This window comes from Poecilia reticulata, chromosome 5, assembly GCF_904066995.2.
Source record: "Poecilia reticulata chromosome 5, P_reticulata-male-v2, whole genome shotgun sequence".
Classification (NCBI taxonomy): Eukaryota; Metazoa; Chordata; class Actinopteri; order Cyprinodontiformes; family Poeciliidae; genus Poecilia; species Poecilia reticulata.
In genome coordinates this window covers 6,067,881-6,086,026 of record NC_088834.1, presented here as the reverse complement: position 1 = coordinate 6,086,026, position 18,146 = coordinate 6,067,881, and the positions used below count along the sequence as shown (strand labels likewise).

Here is an 18,146-nt window from a genome sequence, read left to right as displayed (position 1 = left end):
AACCAATCTATAGGGCATAAATTCAAACGGAAATACGTCACCACCTCTCGTGGCATATACCCCATTGAGTTGTGGTTGGAGTTCGACTGTAGAAATGAATGGAAGTCAATGGAAAGTCTTTGCAAAGACAGCGAGACAAACGTGTGTGTGTGTGTGTGTGTGTGTGTGTGTGTGTGTTTGCATCAGGGAGTCCACCCACTGCTTCATTATCCAGTCTGATGGAGCTGGAAAACTGTGTTTCCAACCTGAGCCTTGCACATGAGATAGTGGTGAACGGAGACTTCTGCATCAAACCAAAAAGCCCTCCCACTGACAGGCAAGATGCATTCAACCAGTTATTGCTTCACAAATCAAAACTGTTGAGTTAAATTAAACAGTTGCTTCTGTTTTAGTCTGGAGGGCAGAGTGACAGACATCATTCACCAGGCGTTTTGGGACAGTCTGCAGGAACAGCTGAGCAGCGATCCCCCAAACTACAGCCAAGCAGTTATCCTGCTGCAGGAGGTCAAAACTGTAAGTTTTCTTTAATTTGAAGGACTCTTTTTGAAAAGCCAACCTTTATTAAGATGACAGCCTGTCTTCCATTACAGGAAAGGCTAAATTTCTCATATCTTGAATTAAAAAAAACAAGCATTATTTTTAACATTATTTTGTTTCAGCTGTATTAAATACTGATAGAATAAACAGAAAAATTAGTTTTACATGAAAGGAATAAAATATGTAAAACGCTCAATCCCCCATGAACAGAGATGTTTGTACAGAAGTACCGTCTGTGATTATTCTTGAAGGAATGTTAAAAGTGCATTCATTCAGGACCGAACTCAAAATTAACCGTGCTTATAGGCATTATGTTTTTTTCCTGCGTTATGCCCTTTGCTTATTCTGTCATCGCATCCTCACCTTCATTTCACGTCAGTAAATTCTGAATGAGAAGTTGACAAATGATTGCTATTAAGGTGATAACTTAAGGAGCTTGTCGCCGTCTTTGTTTCTCTTCTGGGTGGCGATGAAACTACAACACTAAAAAAACATCTAAATGGATGTTATTAGTTAATTGATTGAAATTAATTTTAATCTAATAATGCATGAATCAGCAGTTAATTGTAACTCAGTTAACTGTTTGCATCCATAATTCAGAGAATCAGAGATGATTTACGATGAGGGTTTAATAACAAACATTTCGGTAAAACTACAGCAACACATCTTCTGTTTCCTTTCAGATGCTTGGGTCGCTGCTGCTGCCTGGTCACATTAGGTTGAGGTCTCAGCTGGATGAGGTTCTGGACATGGAGTTGATCCAGCAGCAGGTCCAACACGGAGCGCTGGACCTCCACAGGCTGGCAGGATTTGTCATAAACATGATGGCATCTTTATGCGCTCCTGTGCGCGACCCCGAGGTCAGGGCACTGCGAGACCTCAAAGAGCCCGTGGAGCTCCTTCGGTAAGCAGCGTTATCTGTAACATTTATGTAAAAAAACGGCATAAAATATAACAAAATGATTATAAAATATGTCAGTCCAACCATCACAGTCACTCCTCTTAAACACATTTCACATTTTGTTACAACAAAAAGCCCTTCACAAAACTCCATTGCATTTAAACTGAGATCATCTTACACACAGATAAAATGTGTTTATAATTAGGTGACTTGAAGTTAATGGGTTGCACTGGATCTTATTTACCGTAGTTGAATCATAGTATAGGGGGCTGAATGCAAATGCACACTTTTTAGATTTTTATTCCTGAAAGTGGTTGAATGCTGTGTGCCATCGCCTTGCACTTTCCAATTATACACTACTTGGTGTTGGTCTGCTGCATAAAATCTCAATAAAATCCATTGAGGCTGTGCTTTTAATGTGACAAAATGTGAAAAGCTTCTATAGATATGAAACCGTTTCCCAAGGGACTGCCAATAAAAAAGTAAAAGTAAGTAACCTTTTCCTTCAGGGGTATCTTCCGCGTCTTGGGACTGATGAAGAGCGACATGGTTAACTTCACCATCCAGAGCCTGAGGCCTCATCTACTGCAGCAGGCTGTGCAGTATGAGAGAGCCAAATTTCAGCAGATCCTGGACAAGCAGCCAGGTGAAGGGGGGGAAATCTATCTTTGTTTCACTCCTCCGTTTTAATTAAGCGGCGACAGAGATGTATGTAGATGGCATAGGTGACTTTGTGAGAGAAACATTTACGGTAATTTAATGTCTCGGTATTCAATTAAACAAATTCTGACCTCTGTCGCACTAAATCACCATCCTCCACTTTTTTATCTACCAGTGCCGTGTGAGAAATTAAGCTAGCAGATATTTAAAGTAAAACTAAAGCTACTGATTAATAAAACAGCTTCCACTTCTATTGTTTTACTGCCTCTTCAGGACACAAGCAAGTTTTGTAAAAAAAAATAAAAAATTTAATGTGTATCTATATTTGAGGCACAACACTCATCTGTAAGCTGTGGAAATGGCAGTAACAACTGCATGGGAAAAAAGAGCAGAGTAATTTTACCTGACAGAAACAATATTGTTGCCCTCTGTAGTCATAATAAATAAATTATAATTTTATTCAAAAGTTTATTTATTTCAGTAACTGTGCTCACTATGTAAAACATATATAGACTATTTACACACACAAAATAATATTTTAAAACCTTTTTTTCCCTGTCAACTATGTTTTTTTTTGCTGACTGCTAATGAAAATGAAAATACACCATTAATGATTAGAGCATTACATCACACAGATAAAGACATCAGTACATTAATCATCAATTTTTGTTTCATTTGCCTTTTAGCTTATTTCTAATATTTCATAAAAAAGGTTCAAATGGAAAATTGAAAAATCTGCAGGTGAATGTGCCAATTTTTAAAATCCATTTTATTGATTAATCATGAAAATAATTAATGCTAAAACGATGGTTAATTGCAGCCCTATTCTTGTGCTGTAAAAAGCTCATCGGAGAAAAACATCAAGACGTCTCATAGTTGTCCAATAGTAGAAATGTTTTGCTGTGAACATTACAGAACCTCTTGAAAGCACAAACTAATCTGAACCTGTATAATCCAAAAAACTCAAGAGATCCTCAGCAATGTTTGCAGCACAGTTTAATTGTGTGTTTTATTTAAGCGCGTCCCTTTTCTTGTCTCAGCTTCTCTAGACAACACAGCTGCTTGGCTTGTGGCGGCAGCGTCCGAGGAGGCGGCGGCGCTCCCAGCTCACTGTGACTCTCCCGGTCCTGACAGTCGAGCTCTCCCCAGCGCCACTGCTATTCTCAACCGCGCCTACATGCATCTGCTCCACTGGGACCCGCATGGCCAGAAATATCCTGAGGTCAGCAGCAACTCAGAAAATTACCTCTCGCTGCACCTTTCATTACACTATGTGATATTTTATTGATTGTGGGGGGAATATTCAGCTGCTCTGTGCACTCTTCCTCACCCTGCGGCATGTTAAAGCATGTGACAGGACACTGGAGCTCTTGTAGAACAGCAGCTCCGAACCCTTTTATTACACGTATCAACACAGCAATGTCGGATGGAGTTACAAACTCGCCGATCAACATCGCGTCTGCGCCGCATACTTGGTCTGAATTCGTCTAAAGCTTAAAGTCGCTCACGGCAACGAGGTGACCGTGTTTTGCAGAGCATGCTGATGGACCGGTCCCGCCTGGACGCTCTGAGCCAGCAGCTCCAGATGTTGGTCCTGGAGGCCTCCGTGTTGCTCCTGACCGCCACTCAGTGTCGGGGCGTCGCTTTCTCCCTGCAAGGGTTTGTAGGTAAACTCAAGCAGACGATCACTGCCCTGCTGGAGGGCAGTCACACCAGGTAAGAGAAGGACTGGGTGATGCATGTACTGGCTGCCATGGAGAACAGGTATTGTATGAGATGGACACCAATGGAGGTGACAGGAGGCAACTAGGTTGTCAGGACAGATCCAGCTAACCTCATTCTTTCCGTTTAAGAATAGCCTTGCCATTATTATTGGATGGCATTAGTCCAACAACTTTATAATCCTACTATTTATTAATTTATCGCAACAGGCTTTTAATTAATCAAAATGTCTACCCCCGAAATTAGCGATCTGCATAAAAGACAGAATTTCTATAAGCCTGATAGATTTGAGCTGTTGCACATTTTAATACCAGTTTCTGTTTCTCCAGGGAAGCTGACCTGAAGAGGGTCCTGTTGGAGCTCGGGGAGGCGGTGCTGCAGCAGGTGAAGGAAGCTCTGAGCACCCAGGGGGGAGGAGAGTTTCCTCAGGAGAGCCAGGATCTGCTGAGAGGACAAATATCTGACCTGTGGAAGAATAACAACCCGGTCCGCTCACTTATAGGTCAGGCAAGATTCCAAGACTAGTTATTTTCCAGGCATTACTGGTTTATTCTGGTTGTTCTCCTTGATTAAAGTGTGGTGCAGAAAATGCAGATACCTTAATGGGAAAATGGATCAATTTCAAGCTACAGAAAAGAAAAAAATACCTTGCACAGAAACTACTGGGCTGGAATATTAATCACTTTCGTCCCCATTTACTGCAGACTTTCATGCTATCTCCCATAAACAGATTATTTTCTGTTTATAAGACTGCCACACACCTCAATTTGAGCTCCCTGGCTAAAGTAAGCACTATTATATCAACGTGTTCAAAGCTAACTCATTTCCAGCCTCTACCTGTGTTCCCCAAGGTTCTGTCTTCAGTCTTTTCCTGTTTATCCCTTCTTTTTTTAAATATCTTTCTGAAAATTTTATATTGAGTTTAGCATTCAAATGACACTCAAATCTTCAAACTTCAAATCCCTGTTTCTGTACAAAACATGTTATTTCTCCTCCAACTTTCTCCATTTAAGCTATTTATTATAATAATCTTTTATTATACTAAAACACCAGAATCTCTTCCAGTAGTTTTGCTCCTTTCTCTCCCCCCAAAGAGCCTGGCTTCCACTGGATGTGTATTCACTCCATTTATAACTTTGCATGTTTTCGGTTGTCTGCATTAAGTTACCTTGTCTAATAAGAAAGTCCATAAGTACCACAGTCCTCTAAAAATGTATTAAGCAAATATTTACATATTTAAATAATAATAAAAATAAGAAATCTTTTAATGAGTTAGAAATTTGAATTTTAAGTCACCATATCTTCAAAACAATTTTAAGTATTTAATATGTCCTGTGCTACAGTCTATGAAAATAATTCAGATTTTCAAATTGGCTTGTCAAGTAGACCTCAAAATCTGATTGGTTGACTTAACAGGCAGACCAATGACCACTGAATTTAGGAAAATAAGATAAAATAAATTCCTACCAATTATAGAAATTCAAATATTTTTGTATGCTTTTAAGGTATATTGATTTAATTTTTCCACATTTTTTTCTTTACTCATCTAATAAAAATATTGACATGTGTAAGAGTAGAGACAACTTTAGACAACAGATGTATTTACAATTTAATTTAAACTACCACATATAAATATGTATTGAAAAACTCATTTTTTCAGTTGTAGTACTTTTGACACATTTTAATGTTGCACTTGCTCTGTAAACCTTTGGCATCTTAACAGGCTTTTAAATGAAATATATTATTAATGTTTGTTAAAAGCTTGTGTTTAGAGATGCACAATTTTCCCCCGTAAGAGAAGCGCGACTTGAAACCAACCGTTTTCTTTCTTAGCTAATCGGAGAAAATAACGAGCACTTTTTACGTTTCTTTTTCAGTGTTTACGTGCTTTCAAACTTTGATGAAAGCCTCTGCACAGTTCTGACTTTCCTCCATTTTTCTCTCTGTCCAACACAGGAGAAAGAGTTCGGGGCTTCCTCCTGGCCATGCTGCAAGGCGGCTCGGCTAAAAGGCGTCCAGAGCTGCAGTTTCCCCTCGGGCTGGTGAGTTCCGAGCTCGCAGAGTTGGGGACGGCCTTTGGGCGAATTGTCCACTTCAACCGAACCGTCTTCGGTCCCTTCTATGCACCCATCCTCAGGAAGCTGCTGCTGCCGTCAGGAGAGGGCGAAACTGGGGAGGACTCGCGCTGAGCCAAAAAAACCCAGTGACATGATCATAAGCTAACATTTTGTCACAATTTTGCTTTTTAATTATGAGCGTCGGGTGAGCTTGAGATGAAAATCTGTAAGTCTGTGTTGCTGAACTTCTTTAGTTATATTTAGAGTGTACAGAAACTGAATATTTTCTCAAATGTCAGGACTAAAGAGTGAGTGAAAGCCTAAGGCAATTACTGAATTCTAGCAAATTTGTGTTCATAATACAAGAATATGTAGCAGAAATAAATAGATCAAAATGGAAAGACAAAAATATATGCTAATATTGTAAACAATATTTTATTCAACGCTGTAGCTTGTTTGCTGTTGATGAATGTTTATGTATGAATTACCAAAGACATTGGGCACTTTTCTTTTATTTCTTTTTATTCTTCTTTTGCACCTTTGATTATAAACCAGATATATATATACTGTTATAAGGGAATTGTGTAAATAAACAGGATTTTATTGGGAAACAAAATGCTTTTTTTTTTCCTTTTTATATTTCACAGCCATTCAAACATCTCAAATTACAGAACAAATAAATAAAAATACATGAATCTCAAACAAATACTCTTAGAGAAAAACTATATTTAAATATAATGAACTGAGCAAAATAAATATCCTGCAGATGGCCTTCATAATAACGTGTGGTGCTTTATTTTGGGATTTCTTTGTAGTAATAAAGTTAGTTTATATTTTGTTTCTTTTCTTCTTCTGCTACAACACAACGTCCCAGACTGAGAGCCATGATCAACGATTAATGTGAAAATGTGTAAAGTGCTCATTATGTCTTTTCACTTAAGAAAATGAACTTATATTCTTTAATTTCTTTAATCTTCCACAGTGAAGCAGTTGTATTTATACTTTTAATGAGATTTTTGAAATTGATATCTGATATGATATGACATATCTTTAATTTATTTTAACAAAGATTTTGTCTAAAGTAGCTTTGGTTTGTATTAGTTTTAGCCTGGTGGTCTGCAGGGCATCATTTAGACCAGACAATCATCTGAGTTACTTGGTGCACTCGTCTCTGCAGAACTTGATCCTGTACCAAAATGGTACTTTAACTTCTTAGAAGAGCGGTTTTGGATCTTGGATCCTTGAAAACAAAATAAACAAATAAAACAACAATGTGAATAGGAAACCAACCTCAATAATGAGTACATTATTAAGTCTACAGTGCTAAATTACTAAGATTTTAGGAAATTAAAGATACCCACATCAAAATGAGGTGTTTTATAAAAATAGTGGAATTCCTTTGCCATCAGCTAATATATGCTTTCACAGCTTTGCTTCTGATTGGTTGATCAGTCCCTGGTGATGGCTCATGCCCTGAAACTACATTCAATTAGATGGATTTGTAATTTCAGACAGAACTATCAAGAGGACTAATCAACCTTTCAAAATTTTATTGAATTATATTTTTCTTTCTTTACTTTATATACCATTTTATGTTTGTCTTTTTTGTGTAAAGTTTCTGCAACCTTTTGTTTTGTTCTTCCTCTGTACACAGAATGGAGGCTCCGTCAGCTTCAGTAAGTAAAATTATTTGGAGAGGTTTTATGTTTAATATTAGTAATATGGTTCCACCATGATCCAAAATAAACCTCCAGATGGCAAAACAGCTGCAGTAGAATAGATGCCCTTCTTGTGGTTAGTATAATGTATTTATTGTTCTTTGATGATACGTACATTAAAATGTTGATGGAAATATTAATGCATTTTTTTATTTATTTTTTTTCCATAATCATTTGTACTTAGGAACAGTACATAGGAAGTGAGTGTTGTGCAATTGGCTTCCTCTACAACAAAGATAAATCAATATGAACTTTAAAAAAAATCTAAAATTAACAAAGCTAACTGTATGCAGTATGCAACCTCGTGACTCAAGGTAAAGGTGTTTAAGCAAGTTTCAAAAATCTGAGTATAATTATTTAGGCTATATCTTTAATTTACTCTTTTGTGAAATCTTCATCCTGTTGAACAATTTTTCACAGTCTTAATAATAAAATTAGATTTTGTTTGTTTGTTTTTTAATCAGTTTACATCAATGAAGCACAATGTGAGAAAACAGTGGGGATGCTCCTTTAACTTTGAGTGAATTTTCTGCTGTCTCAGTGAGGTGGATGGGAAGTTAGAGCTGTGCATCAGCTGGAAGCTAAATGTTCAGAAAGACTCAAACATGTCAGGTCTGCTAACAATTCATCTTGTTGTTTTAGGGGATTTCCAGGGTCCTGTGCCACAAAGATTTTTGACTTGTTTCTTTTGCTAAAACTTTACTGACATTGTTACAGAGATTATATATTTGTTTTTACATGTTTAGTACAGCACATAAAAAATACAAGGTAAATCTGTGTTTAAAAATATGTTGCAGAATGTGAAGTGTTGTAATTCAAGTCATTCCTTATTACACTTAAAATCAGTCACTTGACATTTAATTTTTTTGTTCATACTTAGATGGTTCTCTGAACACCAACAACACTGACACAGCAGTGCTAATCTTCGTTTTTTTCCTTCTTTTTTTTTTTTTTTCCAAAGATCAGTGAGAGCTTCAGTTCTGCAACTTGAAAATAATAAAGTACAAGAGAGGCACAAACGGGGCTAATCGTTTGTTTAGATTAGAAGTCGCACCACCCACTAATCTTGTTCAGTGGGGGAAACAATGAAAGCACAATTGTACAATAATTACCATCTTGTAATGTCACTTTTGATTTCAAACAGCTGGTGTAATGTGTCTGTTTTTAACTGCTCAGCCATGTAAAGAAAATCAATGCTGACAACAGACTTGGGAGGGTTTCTTTAGGCTTTGTATTATTTAATATCATGAATATAATATTGCTTTGAAATTTGAAACAGTATCACATTTTCAACAAACCATACTCTGACCACAAATATGGGCAAAGCATTGTATGCTGGTACAGTTCATTTTTTCTCTTTTGTTACCCCTTTTCAAACCGCGCTCCATCTTCAGTAGACCCAAATCAACAGAAATTCTCATTAATGGTCTATGTTACTAACGGTCTACAGTGCTCTATACATAACAGTACCTACATGACAAGATCCGTAAGTCACACGGAGGCCAGGAAGTAGACTTGACCTTTCTCGAGACAGGAGTGATAGACAGGTCCTATTCAACCAGTGATGTGGGACCACAAGTTACCTTTTGACTGTGAGTTGGGAATTCATCTCGGGGGCAGTGGAGGAGCAGGAGGTGTACAGAGTGAGATCTAAATGTCAGAGTAACGCTGGTTGGCCCCTTCTCTCTCTCTCTCTCTCTCTCTCTCTCTCTCTCTCTCTCTCTCTCTCTCTCTCACTCTCTTTCTCTCTCTTTTAACCATTTTCCCACTGCTTTGTGCACTAATTCAACACACACAAACACACTCGCATCAGCTGCTCCCCTTCAACTCACAGCTTGGTGTCCGGAAACTTGAACGTTGGGGCGAGCTACACAGGGAGAATACGAATGTTAAAAAGAGGACAGGTACATGCACAGCCACATCATGCTACCAATTCTTGCTTTAAATAGCTGCTCTTCATTAAAGTGTAATGCTTTTTTTTTTCTTTTTCCTTTTATAGTGTGCAGCCATACGAGAGCACGTTGTCCTGGAGACGCACAAAATGGAGGGGACGAGTGTGACAAAAATGGGGAGAAGGGTGGAAACGGAGGGATGGGCGATGAATTAGCATGTAAACAGAGTGGGAACATAAAAGACATGGCAGATGAAAGAGTGGAGACGAGACGCTGCTACAGTACAGTACAGTACATACAGAGACTGCTCAGGCCAAATGCATCAGAGGGGACAGAACACAAAGACACTGCCAAACATGCATCATCAGTGGAAGCTAACAGATAAAAGTCAGAACAAAGTGGCAATGACACAACCACAGTGCCGCACAGACAGCAGCTACATCTATACAGTCTCCAGACACACTGTCTTTTGGAGAAGAGCTCCCTCAATCCTCCCGCGGCACACAGAAACAAGGACAGCGGCCAGTGATGTAGCAGTCCAAACGTCCACGAGGACAGACAGAAACAAAGCGAACAGCACACGGTTGGCAGTGCACAGGAGGGGGCACCCAGTCATGTCTCATCGTCACAATCAGCATCTTTTTTTTTTTTTCAATCACAGTGCAGGAGGAAAATACTTGGTTTAAAAAATAACCATGTGTCGTTTCCAGCTTTACATACTATTTGCATTAACTAGACGGAACAAAACAGAACACTCTCAATTACGTGAAGTGACATACTTGACTTGTACTGTACCAAATTCGGAAGTGGAGTTAAATAGAAAGCTACGTGTAATCATGTATAATAAGCTTACCATGAAGGGAAATGTGCACCAGTCTCTGCCGGGGGCTCATTAATTTACCGGTGTCAAAGGAACAGCTCAGGATTTTTGAAGTGGGGTTATGTCAGAAGGTTATGAACAGCAAACATCTTAGTCCTGGGGGCTGAAGCTAACAGCTAAAAAAACTAAGTGGACTTCTACCATCTTAAAAAAAATGTCAGCAATTTGTGCAAAGTCTTTTTATGAACTTTTAAACAAAATAAATGCTTGTTTGGAGATTATTTAAATAGAAACTTTAGATTTTTTTACTCTCTAAATGGACATAGGAGGAGGTGCAACAATTAACTTCCTGCGTGTAACAGCAATTGAAAATGGACCATGGAAATAGTCATAGCAATGGTCTGATATAAAGCTAAAGCTTGTAAAAATAATAATAATAAAAGCATTGCTAATTGATTTTTGATCTGCATTGTTTTTTTTAAAGTTAATCTATGTGAGAACACTATTTTATAAATAAACCTTTCAACCATTGACACAGCACTTGAAGATTATTTACATAGAAGTTGAGGAATATTTACGGAATGATTTTTACTAAAAATGTCCAGAGAGCAGAACCTGTAAAGTGTTTCTGCCCAGAACATCCAAAGAGTAATATGCTTGATTTCAAATCTGTGGACAGCTTTAGACTAAACAAAACCTGGTCTTAAGTCTACGCTTAAAACAAAATTCAGTAAGTTATGCAAACACATCAGAAAGCATGAACTGAAATTTAAGGATAGTTTCATTAAGTTCAGTATGAATTAATTAGTTTTACCAAAGTTGGGCATCATTACATCATGCCAGTAAAGTGCAAACTCAGCGCATTTTACGTGCAACTAAACAGGGATTTGCTTGTCCAACCTACATTACAGAGACCAGAAATTTATGATTACTGGTTCACTTATCCAAAAAGTGATTTTGAGATATAACAGAAGGGTGTTACCAAACTACCGGGTGAAGATTTTTAAGATAAAATGTTTCTAATTGCTTGAAAAGTTTATCAGGGAACACATTGAATCTTATTTTTATTATTCAGTCTCCTCCCATGAGTAAGAAACATGACTGTTGGGTTAACTGGTCTTTCTAAATTGCTATAAGTGTGTCATCTGCATGGTGTTTGTCTTGTGTGTTTCTTTGTTGCCCGGTAACAACCAGGAAGCACATGCAAGGAGCACCAGGCCTCTCACCCAAAGACTGCTGGAGGTCAGAACCAATACCATCCCAACCCGCTGCCGCAAACCGTCAAGGGTGAAGCAGGTACTGATTACAAATGGATGCATGTGCTGCACACAGGAAGCTCATTGATGGCACACCTCCTTTGACCCAATTCTCTATGTAAATACTCATCAGTTTCAGTCTAAATAACTGTCAAACAGAAAAGTGGCATCAGAGAAGTTCATAAAACAATTACATTTTTCAGTTTGATGTTTTGGGAAAGAAAAGTCCATTTTGGTATACCCTCTCATATTACTTTTTAACTTCAGCCTTCAGGACACGACCATTTTTTGAAGACACCAAAAGACTTGTTTTTACTACAGGCAAGATATTAATGTCTTTTTTTCTTTTTATCATATCCTCACTTCAAAAGTCCTAAACTATCACTTCAATGAACGGATCTTTGATTGTAGATTACAAAAATAAGTAAAGCTTGGGACTACTGCCAACATCCTAAATATGCTTACTTTTGTTATTTTCTTCTTTTTCGTTGTCTTCTCTTTATGTTACCTCTGTCGAGATATTTAAAATCCGTTTTCAATTACCTCCCATCTTTAAAAAAGTATCACAAAATGCACTAATACTACACTTGCACTGTAAGAAGACAAAGTTTTAAAAGGGATAGTGCTGTTTTTTTCCGTTTTCTTTTTTTTTTTTTTAAACACAGTGCTTTTAGTTTTTCTTTTTAAATGAAGAAGATTCGCAGGCTCTCAGCGCTACCGTTAATGCTGACAGGCACTGGGCAGTACAAGGCCAGACTCATCTCAACAAACCTGTACCATCATCTACACGTCTTCCCAGCCAGTCACAGTTAGATACAGCAGGAAATCCAAACCGTAGCTTTTTTTTTTTTTTCTTTCTCCTTTCTGTTTGTTAAAAACTGGTTGTAGGCGTGCCGCTGTTGGGTGCTGGAATTTGGCAGGATAGGGGATCAGGTGGGATTTTTTTAGTTGATTATAGTTACTGCAATATTGTGTAAGGAGGTTTCAGTTCTCAGTCCGCTTTGAGTTCAGACATCAGTGATAGATTTGTGACCAATCCATAAGTGGTCTTACTATGAGTACTGTACAAATGAGTAAAAAAATACAGGTTGTTTGCTGCATGTTGCTGTTTTTGTCTTTCACTTTTATATATATATTTATATATATATGTTTTTTTTGTCCATCTTGCATCCCATGCTAGCAAAGCAGCCTCCTCATAGTGCCTCACAGTGGTAGATGCCTGGTAAGACAGGACAGGCTAAAGATGGAGAAAGAAAAAAGTATATAACTGTCTTGAAACAAAACAAATTAATAAGTCAAAAATAAAAGAAATATATACTTAAAAATGTGAACACAACATCGTCACTGCAGAATTGACATCTATATTGCTGGGAGTCTTAAAGGTACAGGTCAATATTTTGAGAACAATGTAGTTGCCTTCTTGCAGAGAATAAAGATTGATAACCTACTAATAACCATGGATAAATGTTAATATACTGATATTAACATGTGAATGACACTTCTGTTTTTATTGTAATCTGTCCAAAAGAAAACAAAAATACAAACTGAACCCTGATGATGTTAAAAATACAACCAATTTTTGAATAAAAACATTTTCCAACAAATTTGCATATTTCTTTTGTCTAAATTCCCTAAACAATTATTAACAAATGCAAAAGTCTGGAAAATATATTTTTTTCTTTTACTAGTACTATAACCATATTTTTAAAAGAAAGTTAAAAAAAAATCCAATGTCTAATTGGATTTGTAATGTATTCAGTAATAATGTATTCAGTGATGGGAAAGAAAATCCACATGATGAAATAATTGTTCTTCAGATGAATCCTAAAGAAATTATTGTAAATGAAGCACATTTGTCCATTGACTTTAATATGAAGATATTTACAAAAAAAATAAAAATGAAAACTTAAAAACTAAATTTTTATTTACTCAGTTCATCTTTACATTTTATTTTAATAATGTTTGATTAAATAAAACATGTACTATACAGGTCCTTCTAAAAAAATTGCATATTGTGATAAAGTTTATTATTTTCCATAATGTAATGATAAAAATTAAACTCATATTTCAGGTTTTATATTGTTTTAATACTGATGATTTTGGCATACAGCTCATGAAAACCCAAAATCCCTGTCTCAAAAAATTAGCATATTTCATCCGACCAATAAAAGAAAAGTGTTTTAATACCAAAAAAGTCAACCTTCAAATAAATACGTTCAGTTATGCACTCAGTACTTGGTCAGGAATCCTTTTGCAGCCTTCAAGGCGGCGTGGCATGGAGGCAATCAGCCTGTGGCTCTGCTGAGGTGTTATGGAGGCCCAGGATGCTTCGATAGCCTTAAGCTCATCCAGAGTTTTGGGTCTTGCGTCTCTCAACTTTCTCTTCACAATATCCCACAGATTCTCTATGGGGTTCAGGTCAGGAGAGTTGGCAGGCCAACTGAGCACAGTAATACCATGTGGTCAGTAATACCAGTGGTTTTGGCACTGTGAGCAGGTCCCAGGTTGTGCTGAAAAATGAAATCTTCATCTCCATAAAGCTTTTCAGCAGATGGAAGCATGAAGTGCTCCAAAACCTCCTGATAGCTGCTGCATTGACCCTGGCCTTGATGAAACACAGTGGACCAACACCAGCAGCTGACATGGCTCCCCAGACCATCACTGACTGTGGGTACTTGACACTGGACTTCAGGCATTTTGGCATTTCCTTCTCCCCAGTCTTCCTCTGGACTCTGGCACCTTAATTTCCGAATGACATGCAAAATTTGCTTTCATCCGAAAAAAGTACTTTGGACCACTGAGCAACAGTCCAGTGCTGCTTCTCTGTAGCCCAGGTCAGGTGCTTCTGCCGCTGTTTCAGGTTCAACAGTGGCTTGACCTTGGGAATACGGCACCTGTAGCCCATTTCCTGCACACGCCTGTGCACGGTGGCTCTGGATGTTTCTACTCCAGACTCAGTCCACTGCTTCCACAGGTCCCTCAAGGTCTGGAATTGGCCCTTCTTCACCATCTTCCTCAGGGTCTGGTCACCTCTTCTCGTGCAGCGTTTTCTGCCACACTTTTTCCTTCCCACTGAGGTGCCTTAATACAGCACTCTGGGAACAGCCTATTTGTTCAGAAATTTCTTTCTGTGTCTTACCCTCTTGCTTGAGGGCGTCAATGATGGCCTTCTGGACAGCAGTCAGGTCAGCAGTCTTACCCATGATTGTGGTTTTGAGTAATGAACCAGGCTGGGAGTTTTTAAAAGCCTCAGGAATCTTTTGCAGGTGTTTAGAGTTACTTCGTTGATTCAGATGATTAGGTTAACTGCTCGTTCAGAGAACCTTTTCATGATATGCAAATTTTTTGAGACAGGGATTTTGGGTTTTCATGAGCTGTATGCCAAATTCATCAGTGTTAAAACAATAAAAGACCTGAAATATTTCAGTTGGTGTGCAATGAATCTAAAATATATGACAGTTTAATTTTTATCATTACATTATGGAAAATAATGAACTTTATCACAATATGCTAATTTTTTGAGAAGGACCTGTAGATCATCAAAAAAATGTTAAGAAAAGCATGACAAATCTGTTGTTACTACCCTATCAGTCCAATTTTCTCATTTCCTTCTTGATTTTAATATTTGTAGACCTCCAGTTCTACTGTAGGACGTAGGAATTACTGTTGATGCCATTTTCAATGTATGTTAACATTCACTATTTATACTCCAGGTCTGACAAATAACAGTGGGAGCCATGTTGAATGCAACAGCATGACCTCTGTAACACAGAGTAATTGCAAACTTAGATTTTGACCCCTGCAGAGACATGCTTTGCACAAATGAAATATTAAATAAGTATTAAAATATTATGCATGACTAAATGCATAATATGTAGAACAAAACTGAGCCTCTCTTACAAAAATATTAATGGCTACCACTATTCTCAAATCTCTGCAAGAAAATAATCAACATTTTCTCCCAAAATATCAAACTGTTCATTTAAGGGTTAAGCCTACAGACCAATTTAGCCTTACACAAATCATTCCAACATATCTAAAAATACTTGAACTTGCTGTGAAGTCAAGCTTGAACAAATCAAAAATGAACATACTTGTTTTGCCTGTGGAGAAAACCCCAAAAAAAAATTGTCTTGAAAGAAGAAGAAGAATAAAGATGCAACCTCTGGGAGCTATCGGGGATTTGGAGGCAGATGCAAGTTGTCAGGAAGAGGAGGATGAGGAGGAAGAGGCAGTTTGGTTGAGAGAGCAGGGCCACTGTAAAATGAGATCAGTCCAGGATCATCTGTTCCAGGGCTCCACCATTAGCTGCAGCAGCAACAGGCGAAGGGGGGGCTGCCAGGGATGTTGTGGGAGCTCGGGGGAGCCGCAGGAGTGTTTGTCATGGCATGTAGGAGGTCGGCGTGGGTCGCTGGGCGGGGCAAAGGAAGGTGCAGGAGGAGGCAGCCCTGAGGGATGCTATACCATCACAGTGAGAAGGCACGGGGCTCACATGTATATATCTCTTTGTGTGTGTGTGTGTGTCTGTGTGTTTCTCCGTGAGAGAAAGAGATGAGCGGAGAACCAGATGCAAGGGTAGAGGAAAAAAGTACGAGGGAGGTGCAGTGAGAGGCGGGGGGGCGGCCGTGGGGGTGGGGACAGGGAGCGGGGCGGGGAGAGAGTCCGGCCTCAGAATATGGTGGTCTCGTACTTGGTGCTGACGGGACGCCTGTTGGAGTCCCGCTGGTCGCAGAGCCAGGTGGTGCTGCCCAGCGACTGCATGTCGGCATCCATCTCCAGGGGGTCGATCTGCCGGAGGGGGGTGGGGAGGGAGGAGGGACGAGAGGAGGTGTGAGACGTGTGGCAGTGGAGGCCATTTGCGCCACACTGACAAGTCCTCAGCTCACACACGTGCATGTGGATTAGAGGTACAGATAGTCCAGTGATCAGGTTATAATCACAGACACTGAGGGCTCAATCCACAGAGAATGGATGATATCTGACAGAAAATACTCGCAGCTTCTGTACGCAGCAGCAGCAAACCCAGACATATGACTCTCTGGAAGCTAAAGAGCATTCTGATTAGTAGTTAAGAAGCAGCTCATTCAAGATGCACATTCCTTCATACTTTATTCTGAAAGAATTACTTCAAAATAGCTAAGAGTTTAACTTAAGGTAAGCATTTTGCAACCAACCATCTGAGACAACCAAAGGCGATATTGTTGCAATGGATTTAACTCTCAATAGCCACTAGAATCACTTGACCGTTTCACCTTTTCCCACAAAGCCTCCGCTAATTTCATTTTCAAACTGTAACATGTCAGATGGAGATGAGAGATGGGGAAAGTAAAGGGATGAGGAGGTTTTATGAGATCCAAAATATTAAGAACCACAAAACAAAGAGTCAAAGTGCACTGCAGCATCCCCAAAATAATAATAATAATGTTAATAATAAAAATATATATAAGGGAGGTTCAGGTGTGTAAGCAGATGTATGGTGACTGAGGGCTGAAAAAAGGAAAGGAAAGAGAAGGACCTGGATTCCAGGGCTAACAGAGTGCAACGGGAGGAAGGAAGGACGGTGGGTAGTACACGTGTGACAGTGACAGCAGCGGCATTCGAGCAGAGGGGCGCCCTGGGAAGCAGGAGGACCGAGAAGACAAGAACAAAGACATGTTATAAAAAAAGAAGGCAGGAGAGGAGGGACAGAGCATTAAATGGACAGTGAAGAAATCCAGCAGCAGCACAGGAATTATCATTAGAAAAATCTGTTTTCATGTCGGGGAATTTTGGCTCTGAATAACAACCGTCCCAATCCCATTTAGCAGCGGCAGCAGCAGCAGCTGAGGACGGCGGAGCTTTGGATTTCTACACATGCCGACGTGGCGTGCACGCGTTGCAGTCGTGAGGGTGGAGCAGAGTGTGATTAATTAAACATCAGGTTCATTTGTTTCGTCATAAGCAGCAGCTCTTTTTGCATGCCTGACACACACGGACGGATTATGAAACAGTGAGCCGAGCCGTGTGAAAAATCCTTTACGCATCCCACGGAGGTGTGTGATGACCATAAGCCAAAAAAAATAAAAAATCACCCCACATTTACAGTACAGATATGATTTGTGGTTGCTTGATATCTACAGCATTATGCTGTTTGGCAAAATTGTTGCTAAGCCCATGTTATTTATTCTTTGGCCTTCGTCCATCCCCATCTTTGCATTTTTATTTTCGCATCTCTGTGAATTTTAGCCACCGATATTTTTTTATTTTTTTTGTCTTTTGCTTCTTTTCTGCATTTACGCATCTGTCAGAGTAACTTGAACAAGCATTGAATCTGGCAGACACTCACTAATTACCCATTACCATAAAAGCCTTTCCTAATTACTTTAAAACAAAGAGCAAGAGTGGGGTGTCAGATTCTTCCATATCATTTTTGAAATGCTGGAATTAGATGTGGGTTCGCCACGTGGATCAGCTGCTTCTGCGGGGGCCGACTGTTTGCTTTAGGCTTAGTCTTTTTTTTATAAAGCCACGCATGTAGCTGTCAAGAATATACTTAGGACATCTTTTACATTTTAAAACAGTTCAGGGCAATTAAAGAAGACAT

At 38.9% G+C, this 18,146-nt stretch overlaps 2 protein-coding genes across 10 annotated transcripts in view; one reads left to right on the top strand and one right to left on the bottom strand.

Annotated features, from left to right (window-relative positions):
- Positions 1–7,115, top strand: part of LOC103464728 (T-complex protein 11-like protein 1) — a 43,397-nt gene extending 36,282 nt beyond the window's left edge. Inside the window, exons 3-10 of the mRNA XM_008409039.3 lie at positions 187–316; positions 393–513; positions 1,221–1,441; positions 1,948–2,084; positions 3,139–3,320; positions 3,633–3,814; positions 4,150–4,322; positions 5,777–7,115. Of these exons, the coding sequence (XP_008407261.1) occupies positions 187–316; positions 393–513; positions 1,221–1,441; positions 1,948–2,084; positions 3,139–3,320; positions 3,633–3,814; positions 4,150–4,322; positions 5,777–6,009 (1,379 nt within the window). The 3' untranslated portion in view covers positions 6,010–7,115. The remainder of the gene's footprint in view (positions 1–186; positions 317–392; positions 514–1,220; positions 1,442–1,947; positions 2,085–3,138; positions 3,321–3,632; positions 3,815–4,149; positions 4,323–5,776) is intronic.
- A 1,375-nt stretch (positions 7,116–8,490) lies between these two features.
- Positions 8,491–18,146, bottom strand: part of anks1ab (ankyrin repeat and sterile alpha motif domain containing 1Ab) — a 55,388-nt gene continuing 45,732 nt past the window's right edge. For 2 of the 9 annotated variants that reach the window (XM_017304860.2, XM_017304865.2), the window contains 3 exons: positions 17,079–17,177; positions 16,254–16,351; positions 8,491–9,462 (listed from right to left, as the gene is read on the bottom strand). In XM_017304860.2, the coding sequence (XP_017160349.1) occupies positions 9,405–9,462; positions 16,254–16,351; positions 17,079–17,177 (255 nt within the window). In that variant the 3' untranslated portion in view covers positions 8,491–9,404. Of the gene's footprint in view, positions 16,352–17,078; positions 17,178–18,146 lie in introns of all 9 variants that reach the window. The other 7 variants (XR_014087512.1, XR_014087513.1, XM_017304861.2 and 4 more) reach the window with 7 other exon arrangements.